Source organism: Argiope bruennichi, chromosome 2, assembly GCF_947563725.1.
Source record: "Argiope bruennichi chromosome 2, qqArgBrue1.1, whole genome shotgun sequence".
NCBI lineage: Eukaryota > Metazoa > Arthropoda > Arachnida > Araneae > Araneidae > Argiope > Argiope bruennichi.
Window position 1 is genome coordinate 62,563,628 of NC_079152.1, and position 20,501 is coordinate 62,584,128.

At 26.5% G+C, this 20,501-nt stretch overlaps 3 protein-coding genes across 5 annotated transcripts in view; 1 reads left to right on the forward strand and 2 right to left on the reverse strand.

Annotated features, from left to right (window-relative positions):
- LOC129990520 (C-myc promoter-binding protein-like) overlaps positions 1–5,017 on the reverse strand; it is a 53,934-nt gene extending 48,917 nt beyond the window's left edge. Inside the window, exons 1-2 of the mRNA XM_056098163.1 lie at positions 4,902–5,017; positions 1,438–1,784 (exon numbers count right to left, since the gene is read on the reverse strand). Of these exons, the coding sequence (XP_055954138.1) occupies positions 1,438–1,736 (299 nt within the window). The 5' untranslated portion in view covers positions 1,737–1,784; positions 4,902–5,017. The remainder of the gene's footprint in view (positions 1–1,437; positions 1,785–4,901) is intronic.
- The window catches only part of LOC129990614 (immediate early response 3-interacting protein 1-like), a 231,976-nt gene that overhangs the window by 207,483 nt on the left and 3,992 nt on the right, over positions 1–20,501 (reverse strand). Inside the window, exon 3 of one of the 2 annotated variants that reach the window (XM_056098172.1) lies at positions 16,310–16,389. In XM_056098172.1, the coding sequence (XP_055954147.1) occupies positions 16,334–16,389 (56 nt within the window). In that variant the 3' untranslated portion in view covers positions 16,310–16,333. Of the gene's footprint in view, positions 1–16,276; positions 16,390–20,501 lie in introns of those variants that run through there. The other variant, XM_056098171.1, reaches the window with a different exon arrangement.
- Positions 5,376–15,137, forward strand: LOC129990588 (activated RNA polymerase II transcriptional coactivator p15-like). Of its 2 annotated transcripts, none has more exons than XM_056098169.1 (5): positions 5,376–5,532; positions 6,700–6,776; positions 10,302–10,391; positions 12,940–13,045; positions 14,956–15,137. In XM_056098169.1, the coding sequence occupies exons 2-5, from the start codon at positions 6,711–6,713 to the stop codon at positions 15,033–15,035; spliced, it is 342 nt and encodes a 113-aa protein (XP_055954144.1). In that variant the 5' UTR covers positions 5,376–5,532; positions 6,700–6,710; the 3' UTR covers positions 15,036–15,137. The 2 variants fall into 2 exon arrangements, with proteins under 2 accessions (XP_055954144.1, XP_055954145.1); XM_056098170.1 differs by having other exon boundaries at positions 5,380–5,551.

Consider the following 20,501-nt stretch of genomic DNA (forward strand, 5'->3'; position numbering starts at 1 on the left):
TTTAAAGGTTACATGTCAACAAATGTAAAAACTTTAAATAAAGCATACTAATAATTAAAACTATCTATTATCATTATCAGTCAAAGATGAAGGGACATCTCAAGAAATCTTGAAATTTTTTTAATACTGTAATCCAGATATTCTTATATAAAGATTTTCATATTAATCAAAGAAATCTTTGATAGTAATGAAGATAATTTATTATACATATAAAGAAAATTCTAAATATATTCAGTATTCTCACTTTGACACAAAATTTAACAGGATGTCACCAAATTTCATCAATTAATTTAATTTATGAAACATTAAAATGATCATTAATCAAATACTAAAAAAATAATTTATATCATAAATCTCTTGTTTGACAATAATAAATGTATGTGCAAAATAAGATTTAAAAAAATTATTATCACCTAAAAAAAGCAAATAAATAATCCAAAAAGCAAAACAAGATATAGTTCATTACATGCAATTATAAGTAATATTTTATCTTTTCAACAAGATTTCAATATAAGTAATTGATTTTATTTATGCGGCCTTTTAAAAGTATTGCCCTTTTATTAAAAAAAAAATTGTTAGTTTTTTTAACACTTAAAATAATTTCAGCTCTGTAAAGGTTATAAGCACTAATGGTGTATTGGTATCAAAAATCACTTAATATTTTAAATTCAAAGCATCTGCAATTATGTGCCTTATTGTCGAAATGTATTTAAAAAATATATTATAACAAAATACTCGCAGGCTTTAAATTTTAAAAAATTATATGAATTTAGATGAAAAGTGAAATACTTAAATAATAAACTTATCAGGATGACAACAATCATCTAATTAAAGATGAGAAAATATTTTTAAATCTGTTTAGAGAACATTCAAGAAAATAACAAATTTTTTTAATACTATGAAATATTTTTTATTGAATTGGAGTAAAATATGAAATAAAAGAAAAAGGAAACTTTGAGATTCTTTGATCAAAATTTCATAATTTATATAAGATCCAATGACACTTTTATGAAAAAGGTGCAATATAAAGAAATTCTAACATATTGGGGGAGAAAAAAGAAATACATATTTAACAAGAATATCATTAATAATTTTAACATGCAAAATGTAATAGCAGACATTTTAAAATGTTACAAAATCCAAAAGCAGTATACATTACAGGCAAAATGCAGTTAGGGAAGAAGGGAAGCAGGTACATTTCTATTCTTCAAATATCAGCAAAATACACATGAAATCACAAAAAAAGATTTCATAATCTATAATTAACACACTAGATAAATTTACACACTTTAGCAAATGTTGCACTAACAGAAAAATGATATCTAAAATCAACAGTTGTGCTTTTCTAATATTGCTTTCAAGCCAAAATACAATAGATAAAATATAAAATTGAATTAAGTTTTGAATTTTTCTAAATAATATTGATAAATGTCTCACCCAACATCCACCAAAGGTGGTTTATCCCTCCCACGTCTGTAACAAAAATATATATTTGGACTTCGTATACTTCCATGATTGAGATCGGCAGGAAAATTTGATGGTGTATACTCTATGCAAGTAAAACCTTTGGGTATGGTTTCCCCTTGACTACGTATAATGACAGTAACATCTGTAATTGGGACTAAAGGATGTGTCGTTTTAGGAGTAATTCCATCCCGAGAGGATTCGTCCAAAGGAGAAGCATTATCCTGCAGCCCAGCAACCACAAAGTAGTCAGCTACTCTTTTATCGTCCATTCTTCAAAGTCACCATCCTGGAATTAGGTGGATTTTATGGTAGCTGGCCTATAAAATTCAAAAACAAAAACAGGTATTGCATTTAGTAATTCTACTGATTTCAGTTTTGAAACAGGGTTGTTTCAAAAACAATAAGCAAAGTTATCAAAATTTTTCATTTTCTTAAATACGAGTCAAACTCAAATATTTTATACTCTCAATTAAAAAGAATTCAAAAGTGCATAGCAAATATACTTTCAATACAATTTTTTGTATTAAATAATCATTTTCCAAACTAAATTACATTTGACACAATTTTTCAAATGAAAAAGTGAAATATTATCAGTAAAAATCATTATCTCTAGTGATACTAAAGCAAAAATTATATCTGTATTGGAAATCATCAGAATAGACCATTAGACCAAGAACTAATCAATTTGGCAAAGACATATTTTGGAAGGTGGGAAAATGCAACTCAGAGAATTCCCCCCCCCCAAAATTAATCAATTAAAAACTATTACGACAGGGGTATTTTCTGGCCATAATCTGTAAAGAATATTGCTCCACAAAAAATGTTTTTATTTGTAATATATAACCTAAAATACAAAAAAAAATCTCTATTTAATGATAGCAATTTTTGCTATATAATTTTTAATTAATTTTTTATTAAATATCAGTATTAAAAAACTTAAGCAAATTTTACAACATATTTCATCCTTGAAGGGACACTGGAAACCTTTTCATTCTTGTAACAAATCATTACAGCAATTGTCATAGCTTTTTGTACCTCAATTATGCATGAACAAACTATTAAAATTCAATTTATTTTTCCATGTTTAGGAGTTTTCAGCAAACAGCATACATTTAGTAAAAATCTATTGTACTTATAATTAAGGCTTAATTTCGAAACCAAATAATGGAAAAAATTTTTAAGGTGCATTTAATTCTAAACACTGCTTTTCTCTCTCTCTCTTTATATATATATAACAGACCGAAAGTTAGGGAAATGCATGAAACAAGTAGCATAAAAATCTAAGGTTTCTAAAATAATATGTTATATATCTGGAAAAACTTGAAGTCTATTGAGATCATGTTACACAAATCATCTGCAATAATGAAATTTTTTAACAACCATCGATTTCGAAAAACCAACTTTTGCCAATGGCAGCAAAAAAAGTAATAATTTCATACTTAATAGATAAAAGAAATATGGAAAATAATAATTTAAAAATAAAAACATAAAGGAAATAAATGTTTCATCAATTCAATCATTTAAAATTAACAAAAGATAAATACGAACAAAAAAAATTATGGTGATTAAGTTCTTCAAAAGAAATAATTTTAAAAAATTGTCAAAATGCATATTTAAGCATTTGTACATAAATTACAAACTTGCAATTAATTGCCAAAAATGTTATGATTTTTGCAAGCAGCAATAAACAGTAAAAAAAAGCCTAAAGTTCTCAGGTTAGTCTATTGCCTATATTTACCAATAATAAGGGATAGTGTCAAAAGATCAACAATGATGTGCCGTGAAGTCATAAATCACTTAATGGCAAATAGTTAAAACACAAGCATTCCAATTTCTATGATTAGAAAATCATTTTTTTAATGAAAGGAATTTCAGGCTTTTAATTCAGTTAGATCACACCAGAATCCTCTAGTAATTTTTGGAAAATACAGAATTCAAAAAATTGCTAATGAATTCTGGAGTGATATTATTCTATATAATTACTATCCCTGTTGCTTTATAAAAGTACATATGAATCTGATGCTATCTTGCTTTCGAAAATTAAATAAACTATTTTACTACATATTTTTCAAATTATAATTAAAATAAGAATACTTCTTATCAATACCCTTCTGAAATATACAATGATTTTTTTATATCAAAAGATACTGCATTAGTATGTGATTAATATTAAAATGAAAAATTACTCAATTTTATTATTTGATATATTACTTTTTTTAAATGAAGGTATTATGGATGTGAAATAATCATCATGGAGAGATATATAAGAATTCAAATAAAAAAAGATTACATTTCAAATTGAAATTAATCAACGAAGTTTCTGACAAAAAGTTACTTTAGAATTTTTAATATAACATATAAAAATTTATAGGCATGATATCAAAAAACTTCTTATTTATGCCTATTTAACTAATTACATTTAATTTTAATAACAACTAACTACACAACAAGTGCAATAAAAAATGAAGGTCATAATTGGTCAGTATTTCCTGTCAATCTTTTAACCTTGGATGCAGATTCTTACAAAATCTACTCCAACATTCTTATCATTTAAAGCACAAGGCTAGAAAAAACACAAGATATATGTAGCAGCTACAATGTTCAGAGCATAAATGTTACAACATTTCCTAATACAATGTTCAAAAGAATGCACAAAAAAAAATGAAACCAGGCATTGCTTGCTTTTAAATTTGTTTAAATAAGATTTATTCCAGAAAACAAAATAAGTAATTTTATTGTTAAAAAATGGAGCTTAATAAATTGTATACTACCATGGCATTTCAGATAATCCCTTTAACTATACTATAACAAATAGTGAAATAATTTTTTTTGACACTTTCAAGAATATAGAGTGATTATTTTTCCCAATTCGATAATGCTCATTTAAAAATATAACATAAATGCAAAAACTTTTATTTCAATTCAAGCAACTTTTTATTAATAAAATTAGAATTATTAAAAATATAACTGCCTAAAGCTAAACCAAATTTTTAAAAAATAAAACAGGGGCAGTTAAGTAGAGAATTCATTATACGATTTTAAAGGGTACTGCACTATATTATGCATATTTCATCAAAACAAACTGCCTCCGTGATTCAAGGAATTTGTTACTCATTGTGTGAAGACAAGCAATTAAATTAAAACAATAGCAATACTTTCAAATGTACTAAAGATGAAGTTCCAAGAAAAATATTCAGATGCTGAAATCGGACATAATCGTAAAATAAGAAACTACAAAACAACAGGAAAGTAAGCTTTGATTTCTCAGTTTTTATGAAAAACAGCAGTTTTATGTTTATTTCTTTCCTTCAAAAAAAAACACGCCTATTTTTATATGAATGCCTTTCTTATAATGATATACATTGATACATACTAAATATGAACTATCTTTTAGAGCATTCTTTAAAGCATTTACAATATTTGTCATGACTCACCCTAATTTCAGTAACTAATCGCACACACATTCATACATAACAGTTATGTTTCAACATCATAACTGTAAATAAAATACGCCATTAATGAATGACAAAAACTACAGCGCCATCTAGTATTTCTTATTTTAATGATTACTTCTTATTTTTAATGTCAAATCCAGGAATAAAGGTGGGAATCCTTTTTAAAATATGTATTTCCAAATAATAATATTATTTCAAAACTAGCTAAAGTAAAAATTTTATGCTCTGTTTAATTTCAGAATGATGCAACTTTGAATAAAGCTTATACAACACTTAGACATTTATCAGCTTTTAAGCACCGAAATAGTTCTATAGATTTAATCAATTTGTAGTATTTTTAATCCATTTTAATAGTTTATAAATAAATTTTAATTTTATTATCACAGTTCGTGCATGCCACCATCAAGAATAAGATTCAAATACGTTAATCAATTTTAGTAACTGTAACCAAATTTAGAACCGGCGCCGAATTATTTTTTTTCCCGGGCATCAAGCTTGTTTCACAATCGTTTGGAATACAAAGGATTAAATTTTATTTATTAATTTGCTGTTGCATCAATTTATTTTTCAGTTTTTTGTGTAAACTACAGTCTCTGTGTTATAATCAAAGGTACAGTTTACGTAGTTCAGCGAGTATTATTTACTTTTATTTTACTGTTTCATATTTTTTAATTAAAAAAAATCAAATATAAGAATAGCTGCGTTATCTTCATATTTATGGCATAAATTGTGATTTATTTCATAAATAAACTTTTCTTATCATCTTTAATTCTAATGCTGCTTTTCTTTATTTGCTATTGTTACAATATTAAGTGCGTCTTAATAATCCGTTGCTCATGATTTTATTTTCATACAAATTTCCTGCACTTATGTTGTAAAATGCATTTGCAAAGTAAACATAAATACATATCAATATAATGTTTCGTGATAGGAAATATTGGAAATTAAACATTCGGTAGATTAAAAGTTAGGCTTATTCTTAACATTTGTATCGGAAAATTATTCTTCAAATTGCAAGCACATGGTGTTCTACGAGTGTGAAAAATTGAATGGGCATTTCAATTATGGCTCAACAGATGACCCCCTCCTGTTATTAATCTGAAGGAAGAGATGATTCCGTTGACAGAAATCTTCCCTTTGCTTTTAATCACTAGAATTTTCACATTAGGTAGGTTCATAGAGTTAAAAGATTAAAACTTCGTTCTTGAAAACCAATTTTGATAAGTACCTTGGAAACAATTTCACTAAATGAAAAATATTTACATCATTTTATTGAATGCTTTCAATTTTAAGATTAGAAGGTATTATTGAATTGGAAAACAATTTCTTGTTTCTGTTTCATTAATCAATTTTGCCAATCATTTTTAATTATTTGATATTTTTTGTATCTTTTGTGGATGTAATACTTCTTATATACTTATAATAAAACTGTTCTTAAAATTTAAATTTATGATGGTGTTATAAACATAATAGGTAAGTGCTGTAGTGATTATGCATATAATACATTAATTAACCCTTTCACTATCACCCCCCCCACACACACACACACACTCACCCCATCGAAACTTTATTTAAGTGAAAAATGCCTTGGTTTTGCATCTTGAATTCCTTGTTTGTAAACGAACTCTACTTGTAATTTGTATAGAACTTTCACGGCCAGGTTAGCTGAGAGAGGGTGAAACTGTTATTAATATCAATTAATGATATTCAATATAAAATCACTTTTAATAATGTGAGTATAGTTACAATTTGGAAAATTATTTGTTTTTCATTTCAGATTTTGAAAAGATGTCCAGCAAGAAAGGGCGAAAGTCAAAATTATCAGACTCTGACTCTGATTCTGGACCAGATGATGTAATAATACTTATCTCCTTTAAATTTTTTCTTTCCTTCAAGTGGTGAAGAAACTTTTGCTTTTATATTTTGTTTGAAATTGAAAACATTTTCATTAGATAATTGACAGGCTATCATTATTCTTTATTGAAAAAAATGTTACTTGTTAAATTGTTTTGTATGTCATAGGATAAATATAATTTGCCGACACAAAGTATTTTCATTTTCCTAATATATAAATTTATTTGATGGGTAGATAGTAATATGTTCATATTGTTCTTTCAAATTTTTATCTAAATGTACTATTTCAATTTAAATTATACTTGTATAGTTTTTTTAGTTCATAATTTTATTCCAGAAACAAATTTTATTTAGTATAATTTTTATCATTTGATATTGCTTTATTTAAGTTTTTACATTAGTCATTTTATTTTTGGTGTTTTATTTGCAACACTCTACTTGTAAGAAATATACTTTATATAAAATATATTTTATATATTTCAAATTTCTGCAATTAATGTTCCATGTTTATGTGTATATCACCTGCATTGTTGGTCATTAATTTTGCTATTCTTCATTTTTAATATATATACTTTGTAGAGTGGTGATATAGCAAATTTTTTATGAATAAAACTTTGTTTTGACTGCAAAAATTGATGTTTCTTAACCTTTAGCTTACAGTCAGAACAACGGCTGTACCAGATTTTTTTTTTTTTTTTAACCTTTCCTTGCGGGTTGGTACAACTGCTGTACCAGCAATGAGTTTGGCGTTTGTTCCCCCACTTAAACTTTCCAGCTGCACCCTATCATAAAATCCCTTCACTTTTGTGTCATACCCCTGAGGGGCAGGACATTTCGCCCGGCAGTTGTTATAATCACTGTTGGCGTTAGTGAGTTTTGTAAACCCTGCTTTGGCGATATTTTTTTTCAATAGCATTCCTAAGAGGTATGGAATGAGTTTGCATAATTTCATTTATGAGTAGTATTCGATTGAAAACTTTCTTTTCCCTCATTCTTTAATTTTTTAACTTTATTAGTTCTTATAAAAAATAAAATATTTTAACTTTATAATAATATGTGTTTATAGTTGGGCCTGTCTATTCTAATGATAAATATTTTAACTAAGAATTACTTGGAAGTTTCATTTCTGACAGAATGGTGTAATAAAGGTAATCAGCACCCTAGATAAATTGTTACTAATTTACTCCAATTCATTGCAGAAAATAATCTGTTGCAGAGAAACTAAGTGAAACCTCATTATAATTATTATTATTTGTCTTGTCATTATATTTTACATTGAAAAGTGACAAAACACACACTGGTTTGTTTTAATGCTTACCCCTTCCCCCTCCATGACAGGAGCCTCTGACATATATACTTCCCAGTCGCTAATGTTCTAGTCTATTAAAGAATCGACGACTTACTATTTTTTTCATCTTTAAATTTTGATTTGAAAAGTTGATTTCATCATTATTTTTTGGGATTTATGAAAATGATTGATTTAATAATTTATAATTAATTATTCATTAAAAGTCCTAATTCTAATTTTAAAATATTTAAGGAGGTTCTTAAAATAATAATTAGTAGTTTTTCTATGTATTCAAATATCAGAAGAGAAATATTAATATCTTTCTACCTTCATTTCAATCCACTGAAAAGTTATTAGACATTCCGGAAATATTTGCATTGAAATAAAATAAAGTGGCTGCATAAAAATGTCAGGAATTCTAGATTTAATTTTAAGCATTTCTGAGAGGTAATCTAAATCATCTGCTAATAAAAATACTTCTATTTAATAGTAAATGCTGATCATTTAGAATGCCAGCTTTATTTATTTATTTTTAAGTTTCATTTTGCTAACTACTTTTTAGTGTAATATTATCTTAATGAAATTTTATGTATTGAATTCTAAGTAAACCATATCTAATCTCACTTTCGTTAAATTAATTGTCTTAAATTTGGTAATTACCTAGTTATTAATAAATTTTTCTGCAGAAAATAAATTTTTGTTATAAATCAGTTATTGGTTGTCCATGAAACTGAGCATAGTATTCAAAAATACTACTGTGCTATTAGCAAATGAAGTTATCAGCAAATAATAATAATAATCTATAAATTGTAATAATCTCGACAATAGAATAAGAAAATGTTACCAGTAATTTATATTAAAAACCGTTCAAATTATGTTAGGAATAAAAATCATTTTCGACTTCTGCGAGCACAATTTATTAATATTAAAATATTCAAAGATATTTTAATCTACAAAATAGTGGAGGATTGTCATCTGTGTTATTCACAAAGAAATAGGAATAGTTTTTAAAAGAAAATATGAACAATTAGGATCTTTATGCATGATATATAAATCGTTACATTTTATCAAAATTAAATGTACAGCTTCAGTAATACTTGAGAAATTTATTTAATTGCAAATATGATTGAAAAATTGATAAAATTTTGTTTAATGTGCTAAATAACTATACAACAGTTATCCTATTTGCAATTTATTTAATGTCATAAAGTGTAATTCAATAATTTGTACTACAGAATTTGTACTACGGTAAAACCACAACAAAACAATCGGGTTAGGACGGAGAGGACAGATTATCATTACCAGTGGTCGAAATTGAAGTTATTTTCAACACATGCCTTTAAAAGAAGGGGAAAGCATCTTTTAGCTTTTCTCACTGAATGCCCATATTGAAAGTAACTTTTCTGAGTTTGGGTCCTTAAAGCTTAAAGGTTTACAATAGGAAAAAAGGTCCTCCTCCCCCCCTCCCCAAACAAAAACAGTTAAAATATATTCAAACTTGTTAAGAATTAAAGGTGCAATTAATTGTTATTTCTGATATTCTAATCTTTCAAATTGCAAATCCATCTTCATAAATTAAAATACATATCTAAATACTTTTATGTCCAAATTATTATTTTTTTTTTACTTGTAAAACATAATTGCTATTGAATAAAAAATTTCATTTTTCTTGCATTAAAGTTTTTATCAATAATTTTTATTAAAACTTTGTAACAATCTGTAAAGGTTAATATAAAACATTTATTAAAGATGAGAAAATAGTTTTTAACCATTTTTTTAATGTTATGCTGCTGAAATTCGAGATACAGATAATAAATTTCAAATTTATTAAAGAATATTGTATACAAATTTACATGAGAATCCTTATATATTTTTTTAAAGCATGCATTAATTACCACCAAGGCTGTAATCCATATAATATAAATGTTAAATATATTTTCACTAACTTATTTAGGCTGCTTACATGAAATAGATAACATCTAATATGATATGTAATAATTATAACTTTTGTTATGTTTTAAATATTTTAAATTTGACTCCCAAGTACTAAGAACTCCAAGAAACATAAAGAAGGCTATATCCAATTTCCTTAAATAATCTTTTTTTTTTTTTAATAAAAGTGCATTAATTTTTTTCCCCATTATCAATGCGGGATAAATCATCTGTTTTTAAATAAATGAAGGAAAAAATGTTTTATTGTGGATAGATATGAAGTAAATAAATATTTCTTACTCTAGCGCAATCCTCCTGCTAAAAAAAGCAAGAATGAAAAGCCTGCTGCTGCTGCTGCTGCTGCTAGCACCAGTGATGATGGTGATTTAATTAAGGTATGTCTGATTTCATTATATGTCAAGGTAAAGTGCTATATTGTTTCGATATCATTCATTACACACTGCATTTTTCATATTTGATTCATTATCAGCCTTGCTATTCAAATAGTTAAACTCACTTATTCTTAATGTTTATCTTCAAAGCTTCTAATCTTCATCTATTTATACATTATTCATTCTTCCAAGCACATCATACAATCTTCAGAATTTTTTCATGTATCAAAATGGTATGCATTTAATTTCCTTGAAATGAAATTTATCTGAATTAAGGGTCTGGTTAAATATATATAAATGGAATTTTGTTTCACAATTATAGAAATAAGGCTTAAGAAGTGTAAACCTTTAAAATAATAGCTTTAATGAGCAGAGAAAGTTCCAAGAATGTCTTTCCTTGAGAAACGTGTAGTATTAAATATTAATATCTACATATTACTCAGCATTGTACATAGAGACAGTTTATTCAGAACATTCTGAAGTGGCTAATGTATTTTTTAAGGAAATTATAAATTTGAAATATAATTTTGTTTTAAATTAATTCTATTAATTTTTCTTGTATTTCATTTTCATATTAACAACTTCCAGCAATTATTTTAAAATTATGTATTGATCTTTATGTTTATTCTATTAACATCATTGTTTTCTAAATGTATTTATCTGGTTGGGAATGTTCTCTTGAAATATGCCATATTGTGATAAATTTTCCTGCTTACAAATGGTATTCTGTGATCCAACTAATGTATCTATTATGTAATATTGAATATCAGAACTTATTATTTACTTTGCATATTTCAACAACTATTTAGTAAATTAATGGTTAAAAATAACTATCTATTTTTAAAACAATTAGAGTGTCATTCATGCTGGTAACCATAATGTAAATAAACAGGGCTGGGTTCTTTAACTTTCCACATGATAGAAACGTCTGGTCTTGCTAGTAATTTTATTTTTGTTACTACGAAAGGTCTGTTTGGGTTTTATCACATTTACATTTAGTGTAGTATTCAACTGTGTTACATTATTTTGTTTCATTATTTGTGTTACATGATTTTTATTTTGGGATGCCTTGAATTCGATTTGCTTTGGTTAGAAAATGCTATTTATCAGAAGAGCGAAGGCAATAGTAGCACAGATGATAGTAATGATTCATAATCTAAAGAATTATAAGTCGAGATTTTGAGTGATTCTGATGAGGATATTTTATCAGAATCTGAGTCCACTGCATGCCTGCCTTCTGCTCGTTTTGTATTTTTGAACATTCATTTGAAAGTGTATTAATGTATTTGTCTATTAAAACTTCAGAATAAATTGAATAGGGCTTCTGAAAATTACTTCACAATGTAAATGAGTTTTTAAAATAAAATTTATTATAAATTAATTTTAACATATATGACAGGTGAACTAATAATCTAAATAGGTACTAAAATGTAAAACGTTTAGGACTTTATTCTCTTTGGGTTCTCCCTCCCCGAAAGTTAGGCTTACAAAACACCCTGTCCTGTGGGATGATTCCTTTTGTGTAAGCTCCGTCCCAAGTAAACATCTAGAATGGAGACATCCCGTCCTGAAAGGGTTAGCTTGACTCTATTTTTCACCTCTTTTGGCTTGTTTAGACGGGGTGGGGTCTTTTCAAACTCCTAGTCCTTCCTCCTCATTTGTCAAACTCTTAGTTCCATATTTTATATATATATAAATATATAACTAGTCCAAATAATTCTAATCTAAATCAAATTTAATAAAACGTTTTAAATATATTTGCATAACTTAGCAAGATAAATCCACAGAATTATAAGTCTAATATCGTATTTTGTACCACTTGTGTAAATCAGATAGACATCAATCAAGAAATCAAAAAATGATCACCTTTTGATTTCTTAATTGATATCTGTCTCTACAGATTTTTTCAGTTTGCAGAGGGACAATATTCCATATAATTGTATAACTAATTACACTTTGACAAGAACTTTTGTAATACCAGGATCAGTGATTTTAACTTTTTGGCTGGAGGAGAAAATATTTAAGACAAATATAATATTTAAATGTATCTTAATGTAAATTTTTATGTGAATGCATCTTAAAAACTCATTGCTCTGAAATGGAAATTAGCTAATTAAGTATTTCAAAAAGGATTATGAAACTTAGAAATGATCTATCTCCTGTCTAGTTATTTATGTTAATAATTGCAATTTTGTAGGTTTAACTGTTTAGATATTGGCTATTAGGCCACAATTAGAGCAAACACAATGTATTTTTTTTTCTTTCTTTCTTTCTCTTTAATTTTTTGATGAAAATTTAATTTTTTATTTATTTTTTTAATTATTATTTGAGAAGGTATTGTTATGATAAAAAATTTGAACAATAAAATAAATTTCCTTCTTCATATATATTGAGAGATTTTGTTACAAATTAATCTATAAAACAAACATATTTTATTAACAAATAAATACACTCATAAAAAAAGATTGTTTTACTCTTTAGTAAATAATGTCATTAAATTAAAATGTTAAATGAATTATTAGGCTCTCATTTTGTGTTGTCTTTTTTTAAGCTATCGAAGTATAGATATGTCAGTGTCAGAGAATTTCGAGGGAAACTGATGGTGGATATCAGAGAGTATTATGAAAAAGACGGTGAAATGAAACCGGGTAAAAAAGGTTAGTACTTATAACATAATTTGATTATTATTTTTTTTTTTTTTTTTTTTTTTTTGTATAATCAGATATTTTAGACACATTGCACTTGAGTAGCCAAGCCATTTTCATTTTTGTTCCTCTGACTTGTAATACAAAATCTTTTGAGATTGCAATTTTCCTTTCTTGACCCCCCCCCCCCTTCCCCATTCAGCAGTTTATATCATTTATAAAAAAAATGTATATTATTACTTTGTAAAATTATTCAAATTTTTAAAAAATGAGATTGCTTTTTGATACTTGTATATAATACTATTGGCAACTAAAGTATTGTCCTATTATTAATTTTCATATATTTTTTAATATAAAGTTGCACTACTACTTAAAAAAAAAACACCTATTTCTAAGATTTTTACTAAATGTAATTTTGCTATGGATTTGCATAAATTTATATAAATACATGGTTATTATATTTGTTATGCTGATTTGAAAAATATCCAATTTTCAGTATTACATTAACTAAAAAAATATGAATCTGAATTTTTAAAATACTTCTCATATAATTTATAAAACATTCATTATTTTATATTTTCTTAGAAGAAGCACTTGTATCTTTTAGATTTTGAAATTGATTTCATGTCTGTCTGTTAAACCCAACAAAAGATGTTTTCATAAAATATAAAAGACAGTCTGGGACATAAGGATGATAAATTCTAGAAGAACTTTTTACTTTTTAATGGCTGCAATTAATACTTGAATGAATGAATATACTTATGTATTCATTATGTTTTGTATATCTTTTGGTCAACAATAAACTATTTATCTAAATCCTTTATTAAACCTTTACTTATTGAGTTCATTAAAATATCTGAGAAAGTAGTTAATTACATGGAGACTACTTGGAATGTATGCTTGATTTTGTATTGTCTTTTTCTCACTAATTTCATTTATCTTTGTTTTATAACAGGTATTTTAATTTTTATTGCTTACTACACTTAAATTAAACTTCTCGGTTTTTTTTTTTTTTTTTTTTTTTTTTTTACAGATGTTAGTGCAAATTGCCCTTTGGAAAGTCAGTGTCATTAAATTCTGGCAATCAAAAACTAATTTTTGCATAAATAATTATACTTAGAATTCATATTTCCAGCAAAAAGAAACTAATAATTTCCTTTATTTGTAAAAGGTTGTATTTTAGAAGAAAACATGCCTTTTAGCAATGTTTTTACTATCATTCCATATCAATTTGAAATGAAAATGCAGACTCGGTATTCAATGATAAGTGCAAAGGAAATGACAGTATTTTATATAAATCTGAAGCATGAGAAAGTCTACAAACAGCTCTTATTGTATAATTAGTTACTATTAAATTTAAGCTGGGAGAAGGGATAAAATTTCTAATGGAAATTCATGGAATATCTTAAATTTAATTGTTTGGAATCTGAAGGTAATTGAGACCAAATAGTTACAACCATTTTAGTAGCAAGAGTGTTACAGGACTAATTTAAAATTCATAATAATAAATTTTAGAATAGAATATTGATTTTTTTTTTTTTTTTAGAAACATTGATTTGTATACTTTTTTCAAATTATTAAGTATTGGCAGGAAGTTAAATCTGAGTTTGCTTTTGTTTTTGCTTAGGCAACCATAACTATCATCAAATACATTCAATGAGATATAAAATAAATAGAAGTATAGAAAAGATACTCACCAAAATTATTGCTTTTAAGGTTTGGGTTCTCAAGCTTCCTATAATATTTTATATGGTGGGGGAGGAAATAATATTGCTAGAGAAATTATTTTTTTATGATCACATTTTAAGTGGTATTAATTATTTTTTTTTTTTTTTAAGATTTTCTTAAAACATATACTAGATTCTCAGTAATGTTTATAAAGTATATCTATAATTATGTTAATAAATAAATTTTTTCTTTAGGCATTTGTCTTAATATGGAACAATGGAATGCACTTAAAGAACAAATGGATAACATTGAAGCTGCCATCAAGAAATATTAAAGTGTAAAAAAAAATGTCATTCTTTGTAATTAATATTTGTTCTATGTTTTGAGTAATAAGATTTTGGTTGTTACTAATAACATTAAAAATATTCATATTATACTTTTGTTTGTTGATTCTTTTAATCCCAATTAGAAAAATAGGATATTTCCCAAATGAATGCTCATTTTTTACTGCTTCAAATTTCAACAAATGTGGAACAAAGTAATTAAAACTACAATGTGAAGTATCTTGTGCTTAGTAGAATTGTTGTTTAAAAATAGTGGACATGGATCTACCACTTAAAATTAAGCAAAATTTATTTTTCTGACTCAAAAATCTTAATAAAACATGATTTAATTTTTCTGTTGAATAATTAACACTTCTGTAATTTGCATAGAATTCATTAAAGGCAGATATTTTTTAAAAAAATATCAATACTGAAAGAGAAATATATAGAGCTGTCAAAATGTTAGCACATTTTAAAATCAATTTAGGTAAAAGCATGGCATTTGCTTAAAATTCTTATTATATAAAATATGTTTCTCCTTTACAATGGGAAATTTTTGAAAACTAGATATGAGAAAAATCCAACAACATCGTATCAGGAATTCATTATGTCAGTTTTCATTGGCATTATTATTACAATTTGATAATAGTGTATCAAATTCTATTTAAGTTTTAAATATTCTTTAGAAGATTGAAAGATCAGATATATTTAGGCATTTCAGTCACTGATTGGGATGCTAACCCATTTGAGATGGATTACACACTAAGCGTGCAATGAATTGAATTTCAATTATTAGTCAGTATGGAAAGAGCAGCAAAAAATTGTGTCATTATGAATGGATTACATACATTCTCTTTACAGTTGTCATCTTTCATCTATATGGGAATGTATCATGCAGAAATAATCTGCAACTTTCCATATAGTTTTCTATAAAATTTGTGAGTGAAATGCAATATTAATTCATGATATGAGTTCATTCTTTTATACAAAAAAAAAGACTTTATTCAAATTTCCATGACAATTCCTCAAACACATATATACAATAATTGCACACATATCAATCAGAACATTTAATTAACATTAAGATAATGGTTGTCTCTAAACACACAAAAACGTCATTTTACACACTATGCTGAATTTTCATTAACTCGTTTCTAATTATAAGGTGGAAATGAATAAATTTTAAGCATTGAACTGAACATTAAATAATGTCAATTTTTCTAAGTTAATAGAATTGATGCAAATAATTAAATGACAAATGTACAAAAATATTTTATTGGCATTCACATACATTTACTAGCTTTCAGCATCATCCTAAAATAAGTTTGAAAATTATAACCACTGCATTCAGGAATATCAAGGGAACTGAAAAAAATTGTTCAAAATTATTTTTATGAATGAATTATACAAATACATACTTAAAAGTAAAACAAAACCTTGTTATAAACAAAGGTTGAATTATTAATACATAGTAAGAACATTAGAATTAGGAAATAAACATTGAATGGGAAAAATATATTTAGCAGAGCTTAACTTTTCTTTATGTTGTCAGTTACTATAGCAAGTGCTGAATTTGTAATGCAAACCGAGAGAAACTTTTTTTTTTTTTTTTGCTCGAAAATTGTCAACTATTTATGGAATAGTATAAGTCAATCGTTTTGCTACTTTATTGAAAATTATATTATCAAATAATTACATACATCAAATATTATCAAATCAATATTACATATTATCAAATAAATAAGTTTACAAAATTAAAAGCAAGAAAAGTGACATCTTGATGCATTTCTATATCTGTATTTATATTTGTAAAATTTTACTTTTAGTTTTTTTTTCCTTCTTTTATTACCATATTTAATTTAATTTTATTTGTTTTTGGAATTAATATTTCTTTATCAGAAAATATGCTGGATTACAAAATGTCATTCGGGTTATAGAAATCTAACAATGTTTATTTCAATTTGAAATTTTTAAAAAATATAAAAATTTCCCACAATAGTCCTCTGTTTATTATAAAATTCATTAGAATTTATAAAAAAAGTGATTTATGAACTTAAGCCTATTTTTATTTTCTAATATAACGAAGTACACAAAGAGAAAGTATTGTAATCGCCGAAAAAAATCAACATGAGATTTTGACAAATCTCAATATTTCAGGCTTCCCCCAAGTCCATAAAGTACAATTTGGAAATTGTCTTCATCTATAAGTCTGTGAACACAATAGCTCAAAAATGTCTTGAGCTACACAAATTGAAATTGCATGGTCTTTACAACAAATTTTCAGATTTCTATCAAATTTTAAATGAAATCTATTTACATGAAGTCTGTCTGGCTGTTCATGTATAAATGAGCATGATAGACAGCAAATAGCTATAGAATGAAAAATGGTATACAAATGCTGCATCTAAAGTCAAATACTTATCGAATTTTGAATTAAATCCGTCAAAGAGTTGATTGTTTGTTGGTTTGAACTTTTGCATACATGTGAAAACGATAATTTTAAAATACGACTTAGACCAATAAAATCTGATATGTGATCGTGATATTAAAATTGAATTCTGTGTTAAATTTTGACTTCAAGCGGTTGAAAGAAAGGCATTTTCAATGCATATTTGGTTTCCTTCACTGTACTATGAAGCAAAATACTCATATGAGGATGTGTGAAAATAAAAATCTGAGGACTTGTGGTGTTGACGATATTGTCCAATATCCACGATTTTATGGGGGGGGGGAGGTGATACCTTTACTAGAGAGTATACTGAAAGTTGCAGAAAGGCCATTCCTGCTAACTAAATTGAATAAGCTTCTTTTTTTAAAACTCAATACAAGAAAACAAAATGTTATGTTTATTATTATTTTTAATTTTGTTACCATTTAATATAAAATTCGAAAGCTCGAACACTGTTGTGACCCTCTGATTTTTGAAATAAATCACTATCACTTCATTTTTTACATTATTAAATAAAAGAGTTTAAAAAATAAAGGACAACAAAATATTGCATCCCCCCCCTATTTAATCATATACATATATACCCAAGACAAAGAAACCCGATCAATTCACAGTGTATATATATGTGTGTTACAATTTGTAATGAATCTATTCTCCAGAAAATATTTCCTGTATCTTTAATTTACAAGCTGTGCAGCGTCGTATTTTTCTCACAGAATGCATTGATTCTGCAAACGCTGTCCTGGCAAATTCTTTTCTAATACTATATAAGTTCAAAATATTTTCTCAGCCTTTCTTTAAAAGATTACAAAATGCTGTTTCCCACTAGCATCCTCTTAATTTTTTTCAGTAATAATGGAGGAAACTACATAAAATTATATCTGAAGTTTTATTTTATGTTAAAAAATTATTTTATCATGATAAAATGAATTGTTCTTGCTCTACATTTTGTACGGACAAACTAGCTGATAACTAATAAACTTTTTATTTTCATCTGTAACATTAAAAAAGTTTACATTATTATTTCTTTTTTTATAAACATATTAATCAAAGTAATTTGAGAACCAGTGTACTTATAGCAATAATTTTTTTCCAAATTAAAAAAAATTATATCAATAAAACCAAAACAAATGTTAAGAACATTTTCCAAAATCTGAACAGTGAGCAGATGGTGAAAAAAGTTCAACAGGCTCAATAATAGGAAAAAAAAAAAAAGGTTTATTCTACGCCAATTCACAGCAGCAAAACACGAACAATATATACACAAAGCAGCACTTGCAGTAAATAGCAACACGAAAGTGGCAAATCATTAATAAATAATCGTAACAGTACAAAGTACTCAGAAAAAAAATCGATCATATACTCGCTTGAGCTCAAATCAACTGACTACAGCTGTGTCCCTGAGCTTTTTATAGTTTTTGTCACAAGGCAAAGAAGCATCTATACTCTGTTTCGCCCTAACTTGGCAGTATTGTAAAAGGTAGAAAATGTGATGCTCCGCGTTGGGAAAGAGTTCCCCATCAATTCCGACTTTAAAATAATTAAAATGCGCAGAAATTTATCAAATAATATCATAGATTACAGAAATCCTTTTTTTATCAATATATATTTAAAATTATTCTCAAGTTAGAAGTGCTTACATTTTAAGTATTTTGTAAATAAAACGAACGAATAAAACTAAAAGATTGACATAATGAATTCCACTTTGGCTAGAACCAGTCTTCAAGGTCAAATATTTGGTACGCTTTTCTTTTACGTCTCCGCCAACTCAACTTCATTCAGTTCGCAACCATTATCATCCTTCTTACTTTTTTATTCTCGCTTTTTTAGCAGCTGATATTTTTGATACTATTAATCGTATTAGTAGTTATTAGTTTTGTTTGGTGAATATTTATTCGATTCGTCATTTCTATTCACTTCTAAAATGTTTGAAAAAGAGAAAGTGTTTTCACCGACTATGCTGTGCACACCCTTCAAGACGAGTGAAACCAACAAAAAGTGCAACATGTAAAAACATATTAAATGTTTATTCTCGACTCCGAGAAAACCCTTAAGATTCTATCAATCAAATCGGTGATAAAGTTTCGCATCTTACAGATGTTTTGCAATTAACAGTTTTCCTTTTGAAAAAAGAAATAAAGGCATCCTTTAAGTACCCCTGGAAAGAAGCGACCAGGCTCGGTAGATAAACATTCAGGTCTTGTAAAATATGATGATTTTACATTAATCTGTATTTGACAAAAAATCCGTGCATTTTTTTCGCAGAAATGAGATCCCAACATTAGATAAAGTTTTAAAAGATGTGAACGATGATACAGATATCTTTTCGAAAAACATTAGCCGAACTACGCTTTACAGAATATTGAAAGATATATTGTTTTCTTTTGAGAAACGGTGAAACGAAATGAAATAACTTTAATGATTTATTAAAATAATGTGTCAATTAAATTGAAAAAATAATGAAAATAAGGAAACAATTAATTCTCCGATAAAGTGATAATATAATAAAGTAAATAAATATTTACTATTTGACGAAAAATTTGCGAGATAAAGTTTCGCCAGCGATCTGCATTTCTAGTAACTTTGTACTTTAAAGTAACCCTGTTCCCCTGACGACGACTGCGATTCGGCATGCCTAGAATATACACTACTGCCAAATTAGGGTGAAACAGAGTATAGAAAAATGCTTTATCTTTACTCCTAATCTATATATTGCCGAAATTCCAGTAGTTTCGGGATCTTTCGCTTTTGTCGCAAAACTCGGATATCCATTCAGAATCCATTATCTATAAAACTCTTCTTAACCATAAAAGTGACTGTGCAGGGAAGCAATATTACAAAAAACGATTAATTTTCCCTGAAAATCCTCAAGGAAAGCAAACTATTTCTATGCACTGTAACCAAATCAGATATTTACCGCAGATAATCCAAGATCAATCCAAACCAACAGAAAATGCCCGCCTTCTTTATCATAAGTTTTTGATTCATGAATTTAGCCAGAGATTAAATGGGATTAATATCACTATCA